The sequence below is a fragment of the Erythrolamprus reginae genome, assembly GCF_031021105.1.
Source record: "Erythrolamprus reginae isolate rEryReg1 chromosome 13 unlocalized genomic scaffold, rEryReg1.hap1 SUPER_13_unloc_9, whole genome shotgun sequence".
Taxonomy (NCBI): Eukaryota; Metazoa; Chordata; class Lepidosauria; order Squamata; family Dipsadidae; genus Erythrolamprus; species Erythrolamprus reginae.
Genome location: NW_027248453.1, coordinates 251,767 through 273,402, shown reverse-complemented (window position 1 = coordinate 273,402; position 21,636 = coordinate 251,767). Strand labels below are relative to the sequence as shown.

The 21,636-nt window shown below is 46.9% G+C and overlaps 1 protein-coding gene across 2 annotated transcripts in view; it reads right to left on the bottom strand.

Moving 5' to 3' along the window:
- The window catches only part of VANGL2 (VANGL planar cell polarity protein 2), a 53,435-nt gene that overhangs the window by 18,173 nt on the left and 13,626 nt on the right, over positions 1-21,636 (bottom strand). For both annotated transcript variants that reach the window (XM_070730305.1, XM_070730304.1), the window contains 6 exons: positions 13,795-14,069; positions 11,864-11,984; positions 11,045-11,652; positions 5,084-5,220; positions 2,761-2,896; positions 462-693 (listed from right to left, as the gene is read on the bottom strand). In XM_070730305.1, the coding sequence (XP_070586406.1) occupies positions 462-693; positions 2,761-2,896; positions 5,084-5,220; positions 11,045-11,652; positions 11,864-11,984; positions 13,795-13,865 (1,305 nt within the window). In that variant the 5' untranslated portion in view covers positions 13,866-14,069. The remainder of the gene's footprint in view (positions 1-461; positions 694-2,760; positions 2,897-5,083; positions 5,221-11,044; positions 11,653-11,863; positions 11,985-13,794; positions 14,070-21,636) is intronic.

Below are 21,636 nucleotides of genomic sequence, written 5' to 3'. Positions count from 1 at the left end.
TGAGGTCTTTTTCTGCCATCAGTCTTCTAGGTTTCTAACATGAGAAAATATTATTTCACTGAAAGAGTTGTAGAGGCTTGGAACAAACTTCCATGCCTGGGATAAACATAGATCCATCCTAAGATAAAACACAAGAAATAGTATAAGGGCAGATGAGATGGACCATGAGGTCTTTTTCTGCCGTCAGTCTTCTAGGTTTCTAACATGAGAAAATATTATTTCACTGAAAGGGCAGTAGATGCTTGGAACAAACTCCCAGCAGACGTGGTTGGTCAATCCACAGTCACTGAATTTTAAACATGCCTGGGATGAAACATAGATCCATCCTAAGATAAAATAAAGGAAATAGTATAAGGGCAGACTCGATGGACCAGGAGGTCTTTTTCCGCCTGTCAATCTTCTAGGTGACACCTTCAGTCCGGTTCTCCCTCCCTCCTTCTCTCCACCACCACCCCAGCTACCTTGGGGGTCATGTCGTGGGTGATGCAGAACTCCAGGTGCTGAAGGATGCTCTCCATCGTGTGGTAGGGCTGCTGCTTGGTGGTCCGCAGGTACTTCTGCATGGCCCGGGCCATGGAGGCAAAGATGGCCTGGGCGGCCTCCCGGGGGTCCATGATCTCTCGCGGGTTCTTCTGGTCCTCTTCCTGGAGTCTCTTGATGTGTGTGAAGGCCTCTTCCACGGCCACCACCAACCTGCAGGAACGGGACGGGCTCACGTCACGGCAAGCCAAGGTATCTCCCAAAGCGTGTCCCTCACCCCACACCCACACACTCAAGGGCCCACCAGGATGGAGGAGAGGGTGGGAATCCATCTTCGACACGTCCACCTTCCACCCAGGCTAAGCTGCCCACCACGACACACGCCTTCACACAATGTCAACGCCCCAAATAGCATCCGAGAAATAAATCACGATTCCAGTCCAATTCTCTCACTCGACGTTCGATTTATTACCAGAGCCATGATGGTCACGGCAATACTAACTTCTTTCCAGCACCCCACCCAAGTTAAGGTTCACCCCACATCCCCACACCCACAAGTTCGTCCCAAGGACCAGTCCGAGCGCAGGGATTCCACCCATTTCCTCTTCGGTTGATGCAGAACAAAAGTTGACCTTGGGCTTTGAGAAAAGAATTTGTCGTGACCAGTAACTTTTCCCTCTCACTCACTGCCCCTCCCAATTCCCCTAATACTGTACTACTGTGGCAGGCCAAAGTAACTCCTCATGATGGCTCCAGCATGACATACCACCTCATTGGAAGTTCTGCCAGATGAGAGTATCGTTGTGTGTGTATTTCGTTGTATACTGTGTACAGAGGTGAGCTGCTAAGGTGTGCTCGCCCCCGCGGCTCTGAGTGCTGGCGGAGTCCAGCGTAATTTACGCTACTGCACCTGGACAGGTAGCAAAATTGCGCGCAGACACACAGGTGTGCCTGTGGCCCAAGTGCTCATGGTCACTCATGCCCTCATCACCTCGAGGCTCGACTACTGCAACGCTCTCTACATGGGGCGACCTTTGAAGAGTGTTCGGAAACTTCAGATCGTGCAGAATGCGGCTGCGAGAGCAATCATGGGCTTCCCCAAATATGCCCATGTCACTCCAACACTCCGCAGTCTGCATTGGTTGCCGGTCAGTTTCCGGTCACAATTCAAAGTGTTGGTTATGACCTATAAAGCCCTTCATGGCACCGGGCCAGAATATCTCCGGGACCTCCTTCTGCCGCACGAATCCCAGCGACCGATTAGGTCCCACATAGTTGGCCTTCTCTGGGTCCCGTCGACTAAACAATGTCGTTTGGCGGGCCCCAGGGGAAGAGCCTTCTCTGTGGCGGCCCCGATCCTCTGGAACCAGCTCCCCCCGGAGATTAGGATCGCCCCCACCCTCCTTGCCTTTCACAAACTCCTTAAAACCCACCTCTGTCGTCAGGCACGGGGGAATTGAGATATTCCTTTCCCCCCTAGGCCCATACAATTGATGCATGGTATGTTTGTGTGTATGTTTGGTTTTTTTAATAGTTATTTTAAATATTAGATTTGTCCCACGCTGTTTTATTATCGTTGTTAGCCGCCCCGAGTCTACGGAGAGGGGCGGCATACAAATCTAATAAATGGATGGATGGATGAATGGATGAATGGATGAATGGATGAATGGATGAATGGATGAATGAATGAATGAATGAATAAATAAATAAATTTATTTGCATTTTAGCTTTGACCGGTTAAGGTCCTGGCAGAATGAATGAATGAATGAATGAATGAATGAATGAATGAATGAATGAATGAATAAATCCGGCGTTTTTTTTTTTCTTGCACGCATTAATTCATTTTACATTGTTTCCTATGGGAAAAATTGTTTCGTCTTACGAACTTTTCGCCTTACGAACTTTTCGCCTCACGAACTTTTCGCCTCACGAACTTTTCGCCTTACAAACTTTTCGCCTTACAAACTTTTCACCTCACGAACTTTTCGCCTCACGAACTTTTCGCCTCACAAACTTTTCGCCTTACGAACTTTTCACCTCACGAACTTTTCGCCTCACGAACTTTTCGCCTTACAAACTTTTCGCCTTACAAACTTTTCGCCTTACGAACCTCCTCCGGGAACCAATTAGATTCGTAAGACGAGGTATCGCTGTATGTGTGTATATATATATATATAAATAATACTTGTTTAGCAAATTAAGTCTGTGTCGTTACTGTATCGTCACCACACATCCACACTCTTACCAAAAACTCCGCTCGACCTACGAACAAGGACCCACCTGGCTCGCCGCTTTCGCACCCGGCGCTCGTGCTCCGCTTCCTCGTAGTAGTATTCGTTGTGGCTGTTGTCCCTCCTCCGGGCAGCCGCGGCGATCACGGCCCGCGACTGGCTGGTTGAGTTGTTGGTTGTGTTCTCTGCGGGGAGGAGGAAAGACCAATGAGGTTACCGAGGCCCCTCCTCAAAATAGAGGGTCGTAAACCCCACCCTTCCAAGCAGAGGGGTTGGGCTAGAAGACCTCTACGGGCCCCTTCCAGCGCCATGACTCTAAAAGAAGAATCGGTCTCTTCGCCAAAAATTGGTGGGAGTAACGTGCGTTGCAGTTGAAAAATACAAAGAACCCAAAAAACCAGTTCTTCGTATGTTTTAAGAGGTGCAACATATATATATTTTTTGTATTTCGGAATACGATACGTGGTCTTACTTAGGCAGTGCACCAAGTGGTACTAACACTTAATAGAAACCTAGAAGACTGACGGCCGAAAAAGACCTCCTGGTCCATCTCGTCTGCCCTTATACTATTTCCTGTGTTTTATCTTAGGATGGATCTATGTTTATCCCAGGCATGGAAGTTTGTTCCAAGCATCTACTACTCTTTCAGTGAAATAATATTTTCTCATGTTAGAAACACAGAAGACTGACGGCAGAAAAAGACCTCATGGTCCATCTCCTCTGCCTTTATACTATTTCCTGTATTTTATCTTAGGATGGATCAGTGTTTATCCCAGGCAGGTTTACATTCAGTGACTGTGGATTTATCTACCACGTCTGCTGGAAGTTTGTTCCAAGGATCTACTACTCTTTCAGTCAAATAATATTTTCTCATGTTGCTTCTGATCTTTCCCCCAACTAACTTCAGATTGTGTCCCCTTGTTCTTGGGTTCACTTTCCTATTAAAAACACTTCCCTCCTGGACCTTATTTAACCCTTTAACATATTTAAATGTTTCGATCGTGTCCCCCCTTTCCCTTCTGTCCTCCAGACTCTACAGATGGAGTCCATGGAGTCTTTCCTGGTCAGTTTTATGCTTCAGACCTTCCACCATTCTTGTAGCCCGTCTTTGGACCCCTTCAATTTTGTCCATATCTTTTAGTAGGTGAGGTCTCCAGAACTGGACACAGCATTATTCCAAATGGGGTCTCACCAGCGCTCTATATAAGGGGATCACAATCTCCCTCTTCCTGCTTGTTATACCTCTAGCTATGCAGCCAAGCTTCCTACTTGCTTTCCCTACTGCCTGACCCATTTGGAGACTGTCAGAAATCACGACCCCTAAATCCTTCTCTTCTGAAGTTTTTGCTAACACAGAACTGCCAATACAAGACTCAGATTGAGGATTCCTTTTCCCCATTTGGAAACATTGAACTGCAGTTTCCATTGCTTTGACCACTTATCTAGTAGAGCTAAATCATTTGCCATATTACAGACTGTCAGAAATCACAACCCCTAAATCCTTCTCTTCTGAAGTTTTTGCTAACACAGAACTGCCAATGCAAGACTCAGATGGAGGATTCCTTTTCCCCAAGTGCATTATTTGACATTTGGAAACATTCAACTGCAGTTTCCATTGCTTTGACCACTTATCTAGTAAAGCTAAATGCTTTGCCATATTACAGACTGTCAGAAATCACGACCCCTAAATCCTTCTCTTCTGAAGTTTTTGCTAACACAGAACTGCCAATACAAGACTCAGATTGAGGATTCCTTTTCCCCATTTGGAAACATTGAACTGCAGTTTCCATTGCTTTGACCACTTATCTAGTAAAGCTAAATGCTTTGCCATATTACAGACTGTCAGAAATCACGACCCCTAAATCCTTCTCTTCTGAAGTTTTTGCTAACACAGAACTGCCAATGCAAGACTCAGATGGAGGATTCCGTTTCCCCAAGTGCATTATTTGACATTTGGAAACATTCAACTGCAGTTTCCATTGCTTTGACCATTTATCTAGTAAAGCTAAATCCTTTACCATATTGCAGACCCCTCCAGGAATATCAACCCTATTGCACACTTTAGAGTCATGGGCAAATAGGCAAACCTTCCCTACCAAACCTTCCCCCATGTCACTCACAAAGAAGAGGACCCAGAACAGACCCTTGTGGCACACCGCTTGTCACCTGTCTCCGCTCAGAATACTCGCCATTCACAATGTGATTTTGATACAGATCACGCTCGGCCCGGCAATCCAAGAACCTGGCAATCCAGTGAGATCTCCAGGAGATCTGGTTGAAGCCTCTGCTTCTTGGAAGCTAAGTCTGAGGGCCGGAGTAGAGAAGATACTCGGATTGAGCCCAACGCTTCAGAAGGGGCTGCCAACACTTACCCTCGCCGAGCGAGTAGACTTTGAAGCCGGACATTTTCTTAGAGAGAACGGACTTGGGAAGGTTGAGCAGAGCCGGGTTGTAGACGGGGAAATCGTGGTAATAATTCTCCAGGATCCACACGGCGACTCTCTGGATGCTGCAGAGAACGAAGCGTTAGATCCTGCTTTAGTTGGACACACAAAAAAGGTAATCCACAAGGAGCACAATATAGTACCCCGCAAGGTTGCTCCCTTGTGGGGTACCTCAAGGGTCAGTCCTCTACCCCCTACTATTTAATATCTACATGAAACCGCTGGGTGAGGTCATCCAAGGTATCATCAATACGCTGATGATACCGTTATACATCTCCACCCAATGTCCAGTCAACGAAGCAGTGGAAGTGATGTGCCGGTGCCTGGAGGCTGTTGGGGGCCGGACAGGTGTCAACTCAAACTCAACCCTGATAAGACGGAGTGGCTGTGGGTTCTGCCTCCCAAGGACAATTCCATCCGTCCGTCCATCACCCTGGGGGGGGGAGTTGTTGACCCCCTCGGAGAGGGTCCACAACTTGGGCGTCCTCCTCGATCCACAGCTCACATTAGAGAACCATCTTTCAGCTGTGGCGAGGGGGGCGTTTGCCCAGGTTCGCCTGGTGCACCAGTTGTGGCCCTACTTGGACCAGGGGTCACTGCTCACGGTCACTCATGCCCTCATCACCTTGAGGCTCGACTACTGTAACGCTCTCTACATGGGGCGACCTTTGAAGAGTGTTCGGGAACTTCAGATCGTGCAGAATGCAGCTGCGAGAGCAATCATGGGCTTTCCCAAATATGCCCATGTCACTCCAACACTCTGCAGTCTGCATTGGTTGCCGGTCAGTTTCCGGTCACAATTCAAAGTGTTGGTCATCACCTATAAAGCCCTTCATGGCACCGGACCAGAATATCTCCAGGACCGCCTTCTGCCGCACAAATCCCAGCGACCAGTTAGGTCCCACAGAGTTGGCCTTCTCCGGGTCCCGTCGACTAAGCAATGTCGTTTGGCGGGACCCAGGGGAAGAGCCTTCTCTGTGGCGGCCCCGGCCCTCTGGAACCAACTCCCCCCAGAGATTAGAATTGCCCCCACCTTCCTTGCCTTTTGTAAGCTCCATAAAACCCACCTCTGCTGTCAGGCATGGGGGAACTGAGATACTTATTCCCCCTAGGCCTTTACAATTTTATGTACGGTATGTCTGTGTGTATGATTGGTTTTTATATAATGGGTTTTTAACTGTTTTTTAGTATGGGATTTTGTTGTATTGTTTTACTGCTGTTGTTAGGCGCCCCGAGACTGCGGAGATGGGCGGCATACAAATCCAATAAATAATAATGATAATGATAATGATAATGATAATAATAATAATAATAACAATAATAATAATATATAAATCCCCAGTTTACGAGCGTTCCCTTAGCGAACGTTCGAAGTTATGCGATACGTGCGCCCCTAGGGTTTGCAAACAAGTCCCAAAACCACGAATCTTGCCGCACCACGGCAGTTGTGTGCCCTTACGAACAACCCCAGAGGCTCTGCAACATTTGTCCTGCACTTTTGCAGGCCGAAATAGAGCTTCTGCGGGGCAGGTTTTTCCTGACACGTTGCCAGCCAAAACGCAGCCTCCGGAGGCTGGATCCGGCCCTCCGATGCTTAATTGGGCCCTCCGCAGTCTTCCGTGGCACGTTGCCGGCCAGAATGGAGGCTCTGGGAGCTGGATCCGGCCCTCCGATGCTTAATTGGGCCCTCCGCAGTCTTCCGTGGCACGTTGCCGGCCAGAATGGAGGCTCTGGGAGCTGGATCCGGCCCTCCGATGCTTAATTGGGCCCTCCGCAGTCTTCCGTGGCACGTTGCCGGCCAGAATGGAGGCTCTGGGAGCTGGATCCGGCCCTCCGATGCTTAATTGGGCCCTCCGCAGTCTTCCGTGGCACGTTGCCGGCCAGAATGGAGGCTCTGGGAGCTGGATCCGGCCCTCCGATGCTTAATTGGGCCCTCCGCAGTCTTCCGTGGCACGTTGCCGGCCAGAATGGAGGTTCTGGGAGCTGGATCCGGCCCTCCGATGCTTAATTGGGCCCTCCACAGTCTTCCGTGGCACGTTGCCGGCCAGAATGGGGGCTCTGGGAGCTGGATCCGGCCCTCCGATGCTTAATTGGGCCCTCCGCAGTCTTCCATGGCACGTTGCCGGCCAAAATGGAGGTTTTTGGGAGCTGGATCCGGTCCTCCGATGCTCTATTTGGCCCTCCACAGGTCTCCCCTGGCCCACTGCAGGCCAAAAATGGATCCACCCCATGGAGGCTTTATTTTGGCCTGCGACGGGCTGGATGAGGCCCGTGGAGGCCCAAACAGAACTGTGCATGTAATTGAGTGGCTGGAGAGGGGACTACTTGTTAGATCTTGACCCGGCGTCGCAGATTGGGGTGGAAGGAAGCAATTGTAGGGAGCATGAGGTATTTCAGGGGGTCAAGGTGGCCTTGAGTGGTCTTAGGCAGGTGGTCAGTTCCATCAGTAGTTTCCCCCCCCCCCAAGGCCTCTCCCACTCTGAAATATCTCGTGTATACTTAACAAGCCCTGTGTTCGATTTGTGAGACTGCGTGGGCGAAAGGAGAGAGTGACCCCCCTTCGAAGTATGAGATTCACTCGGAATGCTTCCTTTTAGGTATCCAAAGACAAAATCTGCCTAAAAATCAAATACAGTAGCACCTCTAGATACGAGTTTAATTCGTTCCAGAAGGGAGCTTGTATGTCGAACAACTCGTATCTGGAACAAATGGCTTTAGACTTCGTTTTTCCCCTCCGAGATAACCAGAAGCAAGGACTCTTGCGCCACCTAGTGGACGCTCGGCTCATATCCCGAATTTGAGCTCGGGTCTGGAACAGAAATTTCTCTCCCCTCGTGGCTCGTATCTTGGAATACTCGCATGTGCAGCGGCTCGTATCTAGAGGTACTACTGTACATTTAATTATTCATCTAACCACTGCAGCTAGATTAACCTTCGCACAACGGTGGGAAAACGAAGATATACCCCAAGACGACTTAATAACAAAGAAAATTAAATATTGTGCCGAGATGACCAAGTTAACGATGGCAGTTAGAAACGAAACTGAATCTTCATTCAATAATAATAAGAATTATTATTATTATTATTATTATTTATTAGATTTGTATGCCGCCCCTTTCCGTAGACTCAGGGCGGCTCACAACAATAATATTATTATTATTATTATTATTATTATTATTTATTAGATTTGTATGCCGCCCCTTTCCGTAGACTCAGGGCGGCTCACAACAATATTATTATTATTATTATTATTATTATTATTATTATTATTATTATTTATTAGATTTGTATGCCGCCCCTTTCCGTAGACTCAGGGCGGCTCACAACAACATTATTATTATTATTATTATTATTATTATTATTATTATTATTAATTAGATTTGTATGCCTCCTTTCTACTGTTGGTTAAAAAAAAAAAAGAGAACAACTCGCTTAACAAATGATATAGAGACATAGAAACATAGAAGATTGACAGCAGAAAAAGACCTCCTGGTCCATCTGGTCTGCCCTTATACTATTTCCTGCATTTTATCTTAGGATGGATCTGTGTTTATCCCAGGCATGGAAGTTTGTTCCAAGCATCTACTACCCTTTCAGTGAAATAATATTTTCTCATGTTAGAAACATAGAAGACTGACGGCAGAAAAAGACCTCACGGTCCATCTGGTCTGCCCTTATACTATTTCCTGCATTTTATCTTAGGATGGATCTGTGTTTATCCCAGGCAGGTTTACATTCAGTGACTGTGGATTGACCAACCACGTCTGCTGGAAGTTTGTTCCAAGGATCTACTACTCTTTCAGTCAAATCATATTTTCTCATGTTGCTTTTGATCTTTCCCCCAACTCACTTCAGATTGTGCCCCCTTGTTCTTGGGTTCACTTTCCTATTAAAAACACTTCCCTCCTGGACCTTATTTAACCCTTTAATATATTTAAATGTTTCGATCATGTCCCCCCTTTTCCTTCTGTCCTCCAGACTCTACAGATTGAGTCCATGGAGTCTTTCCTGGTCAGTTTTATGCTTCAGACCTTCCACCCTTCTTGTAGTCCGTCTTTGGACCCCTTCAATTTTGTCCATATCTTTTTGAAGGTGAGGTCTCCAGAAGTGAACACAGTATTACAGTATTCCAAATGTGGTCTCACCAGCGCTCTATATAGCGGGATCACAATCTCCATCTTCCTGCTTGTTATACCTCTAGCTATGCAGCCAAGCATCCTACTTGCTTTCCCTACCGCCTGACCACACTGTTTACCCATTTTGAGACTGTCAGAAATCACGACCCCTAAATCCTTTTCTTCTGAAGTTTTTGCTAACACAGAACTGCCAATGCAATACTCAGATGGAGGATTCCTTTTCCCCAAGTGCATTATTTGACATTTGGAAACATTAAACTGCAGTTTCCATTGCTTTGACCATTTATCTAGTAAAGTTAAATCCTTTGCCATATTACAGACTGTCAGAAATCACTCACCATAAATCCTTCTCTTCTGAAGTTTTTGCTAACACAGAACTGCCAATGCAATACTCAGATTGAGAATTCCTTTTCTCCATTATTTGACATTTGGAAACATTCAACTGCAGTTTCCATTGCTTTGACCATTTATCTAGTAAAGCTAAATCATTTGCCATATTACAGACTGTCAGAAATCACTCACCCTAAATCCTTCTCTTCTGAAGTTTTTGCTAACCCAGAACTGCCCATACAAGACTCCGATTGAGAATTCCTTTTCCCCAAGTGCATTATTTGACATGAACTGTTGTTAAGTAGAAGGCCACCTGTAGAACTAGATTTGACTGCGTTGTAGAAGGTAATTGCAATAGCATTTCGATTTATATACTGCTTCGTGGTGCTTTGAAAGCCCTCTCTAACCAGTTTGCAGCGTCAGCCTCTTTTGTAACCCCCAACAATCTGGGTCCTCATAAGGCTGAGTCAATTCGGAGCCGGTGGTGAGATTTGAACTGCTGAACCACAGCTAGCAGTTAGATGAAGGAGATTGCAATTTGTTTTTAATTGTTTTGTTTTAATTGGATTTGTACGCCGCCCCTCTCCGAGGACTCGGGGCGGCTCACAGCATATACAAAAACAGAGCAATAATGTAAATCCAGTTAATATTACGTGAAAAACAACCACTAAATTCAATTAAAAACCAATCAGTCAACACTCACATTCGAAACATTCATTCATCAGGGGGGAGATCTAAAAGTCTCAAGCCCAAGATAATCGTCTTCTTCCAAGGACCGCTGGAGCTGGAGCGACACCACCTTCTCAACAACCTTCCCCGTAAAGGGAAGGTTGGAGACTGGACGATAGTTGTTAAGAATGGCTGGGTCCAGGGAGGGCTTATTGAGGAGGGGGCGCACAAGTGCCTCCTTGTAGGGAGCCAGGAAGGACCCCCTCCCTCAGAGAAGCGTTGATAATCTCCTGGGCCCAGCTCCGTGTCACCTCCCTGCTGGCCGAAACCAGCCAGGAGGGACACGGATCCAGTAAACAGGTGGCGGAACTCCCAGCTCCAATGGCCTTGGTCCACTTCGTCAGGGGTCACCAGGTCAAACGGGCTCCTAACAGATGGACTGAGACAGGCCCCTGTCACCTTGACGGACTCGTTTGTCAGCTGACTCAATTGGAGTCAAGGTCAGTCCTGATCCGAGCGATTTTGCCTGCGGAAAATTGGTGCTGCCCTCTAACCACTGCGCCACTGCGCCACTGCGTGGCTAGATGGATGGATGGAGAAATTGGATGCTCTTGGGTTCCACTGAAGCCCTTGAGCACCAAATCCTCACCCCCAATTGCAAACGGCGGCTTCCGTCATCCACCCGCGCCTGTATGTGACTGCACAGCGGTCATCCGGAGTCCCTCTGGCCCTCCGCGCGCCCCCCCCCCCTTACCTGAGGTGCCCCACGTTGTAGAAGCGACTGGCCCCGTCCGTGGAGCGCACGACCTTGAGGGTGAAGTGAGGCTGCAGCTGCCGCAGCTCCAGCAAGACGACGCCCAGGTAGTGGACGAAGAGCAGGGCGTCGACCAAGGAGACGGCGTACTGGACGATCCCCTGGTAGTTGGTGTCGCGGGAGTCCAGGATGCGGACGCCGTAGAAGAGCCAGTAGGAGGCCACCAGGAGGAAGACCAGCACCATCAGGAGGGCGCGGAAGACGAAGACGCGCGGGAGGAAGGCCTTGGGCCGGCGGAAGAAGAGGGCCCAGCTGCCCAACAGGAGGATGAGCAGCTTGAAGGCCACCGAGATGAAGAGGCCCTCGCAGGGGGTCCCGCAGGGGCTGAGCTGCTCCCCCCACAGCAGCTGGGGCAGCAGCATGAAGGCGATGGGGGTCAGGAAGGAGAGCAAGGCCAGGGCCCCCGCCAGCGAGACCCCCAGGTGTCGGGAGCAGTCCAGGTGGGCGCTGTCCTCCATGTCCTTGGTGATGCGGGTGATGTCATCGTGGGAGATGCTGTGCTCGGACGTGCCCGTCACCACCGTGGTGGTCTCGCCCCAGTTGTCGTCCTGACGGGAGACAGAAGGCCGCGTGGCCGGAGGTCAAGGGGGGGGGGTTCAGGGAAGTCGGGCGTGAAAAAGAACGCGGGGGGTCTTCTGGGCAGGAGAGAGAGCGTGGTCCCTTGCCCTTAAGGCCACATCAGAAATCTCCCCCACCCGGGGCCCCCTCCCTTTCACCTCCCGGGAGGCAAGACCCAGTGGCCAAGCCGGCTCCACTCACCCGTTCGTCCCCTCGGGTCGACTCGTTGTCCAGCAGGGGCTCTCCGGGGGCCTGGATGGTGACCGACTTGTCCCCCCGGCTCCCATCTCGACTCTTGGAGCGGTGCCGTTCTCGACGGTCTCTGTGGGGCAAGGAAGGGGAGGGGGGGGGTCCCTGAGAGTTAGCTTTGCGACACCCACCTCCTCCAACCAATAAATCAATCCAATAAAATAAATAAACCAAAAAAAAAGGGAACATTTATGAACGAACGAAATATTCTCATTGAATCCTTCGTTCCGTACAAAGTTGAAACACGGAAGTCCGGAGGTGGGGTTTCGAGGACCTCCGTGTTTTTGCGCTGCTGGGATTCCCCTGAGGCTCCGCTCACTGGGAAATAAATAAATGAATAAATGAATGAATGAATAAATGAATGAATGAATGAATAAATAAATGAATAAATAAATAAATGAATAAATGAATGAGTCTACGGAGAGGGGCGGCATACAAATCCAATAAATTATTATTATTAAATGAATGAATGAATAAATGAATGAATGAATAAATAAATGAATAAATAAATAAATAAATGAATGAATAAATAAATGAATGAATGAATAAATGAATGAATAAATGAATGAATGAATAAATGAATAAATGAATGAATAAATGAATAAATAAATAAATGAATGAATAAATGAATGCGTCTAAGGAGAGGGGCGGCATACAAATGCAATAAATTATTATTATTATTAAATGAATGAATGAATAAATGAATGAATAAATAAATGAATGACTAAATAAATGAATGAATGAATAAATAAATTAATGAATAAATAAATGAATAAATAAATGAATAAATAAATGAATGAATGAATGAATAAATGAATGAATAAATGAATAAATAAATAAATAAATGAATAAATGAATGAGTCTAAGGAGAGGGGCAGCATACAAATCCAATAAATTATTATTATTATTAAATGAATGAATAAATGAATGAATAAATGAATGAATGAATAAATAAATGAATAAATGAATGAATGAATAAATAAATGAATAAATGAATGAATAAATAAATGAATGAATAAATGAATGAGTCTAAGGAGAGGGGCGGCATACAAATCCAATAAATTATTATTATTATTAAATGAATGAATGAATAAATAAATGAATAAATGAATGAATAAATAAATCAATAAATGAATGAATGAATAAATAAATGAATAAATAAATGAATGAATAAATGAATGAATAAATGAATGAATGAATAAATGAATGAATGAATAAATGAATAAATGAATGAATAAATGAATAAATAAATGAATGAATGAATAAATGAATGAGTCTAAGGAGAGGGCGGCATACAAATCCAATAAATTATTATTATTATTATTATTATTATTATTATTATTATTATTATTATTAAATGAATGAATGAATAAATGAATGAATGAATAAATAAATGAATGAATGAATAAATAAATGAATAAATGAATGAATAAATAAATAAATGAATAAATGAATGAATAAATAAATGAATGAATAAATAAATGAATGAATAAATAAAATAATAATAATAATAATAATAATAATAATAATAATAATAATAATAATAATAATAATAATAATAATTTATTAGACGTATGCCGCCCCTCTCCGAAGAGGGGGAATATTTGTAGCTCAGGGTTGAAACGAAGAGGTCTCTCGTCCTCTCTGAGGTTGGTGACCTGACCCAACCAGGTAACATCGCTGACCAGGCATTGATGACATCACCGTTCCAGAGCCGTGCCTGTCCAATCTCTCCTTGAAACCTTCCAGAGCCCCCAAAATTGACCTCAGGAGGGGAGGTCAGCCGTCCCACTGATACCCTTTCCCTCCACCTCTTTGTCCCGTGCTGAGGGGAACCTTCTATCTACCCAGGTTCTCCAGATGTTCCCAGGACCTCCACATACCTGGGCTTCCTGGAGCTGCGCGAGTGCCCCGATTTGTAGGAGTACCCCGAATACTGCGACTCGTTGTCCATGTTGTCCGAACGCCGGGCCTTGTAGGGATCCACGTTGCCGGGCTTGGACCTGGCCGGCCCTGGGACGGCCACCAAGGCCGCCGCGGCCTCCTTGAGAGTGGGCTTCTTGAGGCCGAGGGGCACCTTCAGAAAGTCAACTTTGGCCTTGAAGGACTCTATTTTGATCGGCTGGCTGGACACCACCTAGAAGAAAAAGAGGGACACCTGTACGGGAGGGAGAGAGCAGAACAGGTGAGTCGCGCTCATCCTACCCACCAAAGTGACCACCTGGGACAACTCTGGTAGAATCCTCCCCAAAATTCACAGGCACAAATTTCAGACACACACACACACGTTTGAAAATTCAAAACAATGTTCTTTATAATGGAAAATTCCCTTAAACCGAGCCCTCTTTTGGTGTAGCCGAGAGCCCTGGTCTCCAACCAAACTGGTCATTTGTCCAAGTCCCTTATCAGTTGTGAGATACTTCGCTTGCAGCTGGGAGGCAATTCACAGTCCTTCTTCTTCCACAAAGTGACACACACTTGGATTGGATTTATTGGATTTGTATGCCGCCCCTCTCCGGACACTCGGGGCGGCTAACAACAATAATAGAACAGTGTACACAATAATCCGATAGTAAACATAGAAACCTGTATTTTATCTTAGGATAGATATATGTTCATCCCAGGCATGGAAGTTTGTTCCAAGCATCTACGACTCTTTCAGTGAGATAATATTTTCTCATGTTAGAAACATAGAAGACTGACGGCAGAAAAAGACCTCATGGTCCATCTCGTCTGCCCTGATACTATTTCCTGTATTTTATCTTAGGATGGTTCTGTGTTTATCCCAGGCATGGAAGTTTGTTCCAAGCATCTACCACTCTTTCAGTGAAATAATATTTTCTCATGTTAGAAACATAGAAGACTGACGGCAGAAAAAGACCTCATGGTCCATCTCGTCTGCCCTTCCACTATTTCCTGTATTTTATCTTAGGATGGATCTGTGCTTATCCCAGGCATGGAAGTTTGTTCCAAGCATCTACTACTCTTTCAGTGAAATAATATTTTCTCATGTTAGAAACCTAGAAGGCTGACGGCAGAAAAAGACCTCATGGTCCATCTCGTCTGCCCTTATACTATTTCCTGTGTTTTATCTTAGGATGGATCTGTGTTTATCCCAGGCATGGAAGTTTGTTCCAAGCATCTACTACTCTTTCAGTGAGATAATATTTTCTCATGTTAGAAACCTAGAAGACTGACGGCAGAAAAAGACCTCATGGTCCATCTCGTCTGCCCTTAGACTATTTCCTGTATTTTATCTTAGGATGGATCTGTGTTTATCCCAGGCATGGAAGTTTGTTCCAAGCATCTACTACTCTTTCAGTGAGATGATATTTTCTCATGTTAGAAACATAGAAGACTGACGGCAGAAAAAGACCTCATGGTCCATCTCGTCTGTCCTGATACTATTTCCTGTATTTTATCTTAGGATGGATCTATGTTTATCCCAGGCATGGAAGTTTGTTCCAAGCATCTACTACTCTTTCAGTGAAATAATATTTTCTCATGTTAGAAACCTAGAAGACTGACGGCAGAAAAAGACCCCATGGTCCATCTCGTCTGCCCTTATACTATTTCCTGCATTTTATCTTAGGATGGATCTATGTTTATCCCAGGCATGTTTAAATTCAGTGACTGTGGATTGACCGACCACGTCTGCTGGAAGTTTGTTCCAAGGATCTACTACTCTTTCAGTCAAACCATATTTTCTCACGTTGCTTTTTGATCTTTCCCCCAACTCACTTCAGATTGTGGCCCCTAACTTCAGATTGTGTAAAAACAATTAAAAACCCATTAAAGTAAAAACCAATCATACATACAGACACACCATGCATAAAATTGTAAAGGCCTAGGGGGAAAGAGTATCTCAGTTCCCCCATGCCTGACGGCAGAGGTGGGTTTTAAGGAGCTTACGAAAGGCTAGGAGGGTGGGGGCAATTCTAATCTCTGGGGGGAGTTGGTTCCAGAGGGTCGGGGCCGCCACAGAGAAGGCTCTTCCCCTGGGTCCCGCCAAGCAGCGTTGTTTAGTCGACGGGACCCAGAGAAGACCAATTCTGTGGGACCTAACTGGTCGCTGGGATTCGTGCGGCAGAAGGCGGTCCCGGAGATAATCTGGTCTGGTGCCATGAAGGGCTTTATAGGTCAATGAATTGTGACCGGAAACTGATGGGCAACCAATGCAGACTGCGGAGTGTTGGTGTGACATGGGCATATTTAGAGAAGCCCATGATTGCTCTCGCAGCTGCATTCTGCACGATCTGAAGTTTCCGAACACTCTTCAAAGGTCGCCCCATGTAGAGAGCGTTGCAGTAGTCGAGCCTCGAGGTGACGAGGGCATGAGTGACCGTGAGAAGTGACCCCCGGTCCAGGTAGGGCCGCAACTGGTGCACCAGGCGGACCTGGGCAAACGCCCCCCTCGCCACAGCTGAGAGATGGTTCTCTAATGTGAGCTGTGGATCGAGGAGGACGCCCAAGTTGTGGACCCTCTCCGAGGGGGTCAATGATTCTCCCCCCAGGGTAATGGACGGACAGATGGAATTGTCCTTGGGAGGCAAAACCCACAGCCACTCCGTCTTGTCTGGGTTGAGTTTGAGTTTGTTGACACCCATCCAGGCCCCAACATCCTCCAGGCACTGGCACATCACGTCCACTGCTTCGTTGACTGGACATGGGGTGGAGATGTATAACTGGGTATCATCGGCGTATTGATGATACCTCACCCCATGTCCTTGGATGACCTCACCCAGTTTGCTCTGGTTTAGTTTCAAAGCGGAGAAAAATCAGCACACAAAAGGTCAAAGTCAGCAAGGCAGTCACGAAACACAACGGTCAGATAATCCTCCACCACGGCCAAACCCACAGGCTGCTCTTTATAATGACCACAGCCCCACCCAACCACAGGTGGCCTCATTTTCTCTTGTAATAATCCTTCAGTTGTTGCTGCCTATGCATCGCTCTCCGCATGTGTGGCTATATCATTAACTCTTGTTCCGAATCCAAGGAGGAGCGAGAGAATTGATCTCCTTCTGAGCTGTCTGCCACACTCTCCTCCTCCCTGTCACTCCTGTCTTCTTGGTCAGAGGAGCCTTCATCATCAGACTCCAGCGGGGGCAAAACAGGCCTGTGGCATGTGGAGGTCTCCCCCACATCCACAGTCCTTGGGGCAGGAGCTGGGCCAGAGCTGACCACAACAGCACTTAGACCTTACACACCACAGTGGGTTTCCAGCCGTCTCTAGGTTTGAAGACGACCTGTAGAACTTGAGTGACTGCGTTGCAGAAGACAATAGCAATAGTGTTTAGACTTATATGCTACTTCACGGTGCTTTTACAGCGATACCTCGTCTTACGAACCCCTCGTCATACAAACTTTTCGAGAGACAAACCCGGGGTTTAAGATTTTTTTTTTGCCTCTTCTTCCAAACTATTTTCGCCTTACAAACCCAAGACGCCGCCACTGGGAAACCCCTTCCCCTCCGGACTTCCGTTGCCAGCGAAGCGCCCGTTTTTGCGCTGCTGGGATTCCCCTGAGGCTCCCCTCCATGGGAAACCCCACCTCCGGACTTCCGTGTTTTTGTGATGCTGCAGGGGAATCCCAGCAGCGCAAAAACGGGCGCTTCGCTGGCAACGGAAGTCCGGAGGTGGGGTTTCCCAGCGAGGGGAGCCTCAGTGAAATCGCAGCATCACAAAAACACGGAGGTCCGGAGGTGGGGTTTCGAGGACTTCCACGTTTTTGCGCTGCTGGGATTCCCCTGAGGCTCCCTTCCATGGGAAACCCCACCTCCGGACTTCTGTGTTTTTGCGATGCTGCAGGGGAATCCCAGCAGGGGAATTCCCAGCATCGCAAAAAAGAGCGCTTCGCTGGCAATGGAAGTCCGGAGGTGGGGTTTCCCAGTGAGGGGAGCCTCAGTGAAATTTCAGCATCACAAAAACACGGAAGTCCTCGAAACCCCACCTCCGGACCTCTGTGTTTTTGTGATGCTGCGATTTCACTGAGGGTCCCCTCACTGGGAAACCCCACCTCCGGACTTCCGTTGCCAGCGAAGCGCCCGTTTTTGCACTGCTGGGATTCCCCTGCAGCATCGCAAAAACACGGAAGTCCGGAGGTGGGGTTTCGAGGACTTCTCTTGGATTCCCTTGCTGGGATTCCCCTGCAGCATCGCGAAAACACGGAAGTCCGGAGGTGGGGTTTCGAGGACTTCTCTTGGATTCCCTTGCTGGGATTCCCCTGCAGCATCGCGAAAACATGGAAGTCCGGAGGTGGGGTTTCGAGGACTTCTCTTGGATTCCCTTGCTGGGATTCCCCTGCACCATCGCAAAAACACGGAAGTCCGGAGGTGGGGTTTCGAGGACTTCTCTTGGATTCCCTTGCTGGGATTCCCCTGCAGCATCGCGAAAACATGGAAGTCCGGAGGTGGGGTTTCGAGGACTTCTCTTGGATTCCCTTGCTGGGATTCCCCTGCAGCATCGCGAAAACACGGAAGTCCGGAGGTGGGGTTTCGAGGACTTCTCTTGGATTCCCTTGCTGGGATTCCCCTGCACCATCGCAAAAACACGGAAGTCCGGAGGTGGGGTTTCGAGGACTTCTCTTGGATTCCCTTGCTGGGATTCCCCTGCAGCATCGCGAAAACATGGAAGTCCGGAGGTGGGGTTTCGAGGACTTCTCTTGGATTCCCTTGCTGGGATTCCCCTGCACCATCGCGAAAACACGGAAGTCCGGAGGTGGGGTTTCGAGGACTTCTCTTGGATTCCCTTGCTGGGATTCCCCTGCAGCATCACGAAAACGCGGAAGTCTGGAGGTGGGGTTTCAAGGACTTCACTTGGATTCCCTTGCTGGGATTCCCCTGCAGCATCGCGAAAACGCGGAAGTCTGGAGGTGGGGTTTCGAGGGCTTCCCTTGGATTCCCTTGCTGGGATTCCCCTGCAGCATCGCGAAAACACGGAAGTCCGGAGGTGGGGTTTCCCATGGAGGGGAGCTTCAGAGGAATCCCAGCAGCGCAAAAACGGGCGCTTCGCTGGCAACGGAAGTCCGGAGGTGGGGTTTCCCATGGAGGGGAGCCTCAGGGGAATCCCAGCAGCGCAAAAACGGACACTTGGATGGCAACGGAAGTCCGGAGGTGGGGTTTCCCATGGAAGGGACCCTCAGGGGATTCCCAGCAGCGCAAAAACGGACGCTTGGATGGCAACGGAAGTCCGGAGGTGGGATTTCCCATGGAAGGGACCCTCAGGGGAATCCCAGCAGCGCAAAAACGGACGCTTGGATGGCAACGGAAGTCCGGAGGTGGGGTTTCCCATGGAGGGGAGCCTCAGGGGAATCCCAGCAGCGCAAAAACGGGCGCGAAGTCCGGAAAGGGGGGGGGGGCCTCCCAGTGGCGGCGTCTTGGATTCGTAAGGTGAACATAGTTTGGAAGAAGAGGGGGAAAAAAATAATCTTAAACCCCGGGTTTGCCTCTCGAAAAGTCTGTATGACGAGGGGTCCGCAAGACGAGGTATCGCTGTGCTATCCTATACCACTATTACACCCACCCCTGCAACCAGCCACAAACCACTAGGCGTTAAGTTTTCAAGGGGCGAAGGGGGGAAAAAGACCCCCAAGGAATTCCAGCTGCCTTGTGGGAAAGCGCATTTTCACGCAGCTTTAAAAGACAATTAAGCAACTTTTTGAGCCGTCTCTACCTGTTTGGGAGAAAGCAGGCGAGGGATCTCTCGGAATCCCTCCAGGGGGTGGAAAAAGTTCCCCAGCAGGTTTCCAGGGACGGGATCCAGAACAGCCCCCCACGTGATCCTGGGACGGAGCGATTCACACGCACCGACTTGGTAACACACTGAAGTCTGCATTTATAAACTGGGAATGCCAAAAACTTCACACGCCACCCAAGCGCTCTGCTCTTCCCCACCGATTTTTTCTGAAGTGGCTTCTCCAGCTGGTCAAGCCCCTTCTTTGGAGGACCCTGTAATCCAGGGGGTGGGCAATGAATTTTGCCAGGGGTCCGCGTGAGAAATTGGGATGGTTGTAGAGGGCCGGATTGATATAGTTAACTCAGTTCTACCCCATACTGTGTATTATTGGGTAGAACGGAGTTAATTGTGTTATAATTATATTTAATAATAATGGATGGATGGATGGATGGATATATATATATATATATATATATGTTTTTTTTCTTATGTCGGATGACCCTGGTATATTTCCAAGGAACGTCACAGCTCCTCTTTTTTTGCCTATAGGCCCAGCCCAGGGCCACTGCAAGGCAGTAATATATCTATAGCCGACAAACTATATTTTTGTATGTGTTAAATGTTTATAGCTGGAATTTAAAATTAAGGGAGACCAGGATAGATCTATTTCGGCCTTATTAGGCCTCATCAGCTGGCCACACCCATTCTTTTACTGGGATTCGATCTGGGAAGCTTCTGCATTGTAAAGCAGAGAGCTAGCAATTAGACCCATCCGATCTGAATCCATCCAGCTTTGTACCAGGGAGGGGTATATGTTTTTTCTTATGTCGGATGACCCTGGTATATTTCCAAGGAACGTCACAGCTCCTCTTTTTTTGCCTATAGGCCCTTAATTTTAAAATTCCAGCTATAAACATTTAACACATACAAAATATAGTTTGTCGGCTATAGATATATTACTGCCTTGCAGTGGCCCTGGGCTGGGCCTATAGGCAAAAAAAGAGGAGCTGTGACGTTCCTTGGAAATATACCAGGGTCATCCGACATAAGAAAAAAAACATATACCCCTCCCTGGTACAAAGCTGGATGGATTCAGATCGGATGGGTCTAATTGCTAGCTCTCTGCTTTACAATGCAGAAGCTTCCCAGATCGAATCCCAGTAAAAGAATGGGTGTGGCCAGCTGATGAGGCCTAATAAGGCCGAAATAGATCTATCCTGGTCTCCCTTAATTTTAAATTCCAGCTATAAACATTTAACATATATATATATATATATATATATATATATATATATATATATAGAGAGAGAGAGAGAGAGAGAGAGAGAGAGAGAGAGAGAGAGAGAGAGAGAGAGAGAGATACATATATACATACATACATACATACATACATACATACATACATACATAGAGATGTAGATAGATAGATAGAGAGGGATAGAGAGAGAGAGGGAGGGAGGAAGAGATGGATGGATGGATAGATAGATAGATAGATGGATGGATATGATATATATGATTGATAGATAGATAGATAGATAGATAGATAGATAGATAGATAGATAGATAGATAGATAGATAGATAGATAGTTGATATAGATAGATAGATAGATAGATAGATAGATAGATAGATAGATAGAAAGATATATTAGATAGATAGAAAGATAGATAGATAGATAGATAGATAGATAGATAGATAGATAGATAGATAGATAGATAGATAGATAGATAGATAGATAGATAGATAGATAGATAGATAGATAGATAGATAGATAGAGTTGGGGGGAAAGATCAGAAGCAACAGGAGAAAATATGATTTGACTGAAAGAGTAGTAGATGCTTGGAACAAACCTGAACCTATGATGACAACACAGGAGGGAAGTGTTTTTGATAGGAAAGTGAACCCAAGAACAAGGGGCCACAATCTGAAGTTAGTTGAAGGGAAAGATCAAAAGCCACATGAGAAAATATTATTTAACTGAAAAAAGTAGTAGATGCTTGGAACAAACTTCCCATAGATGTGGTAGGTCAATCCACAGTCACTGAATTGAA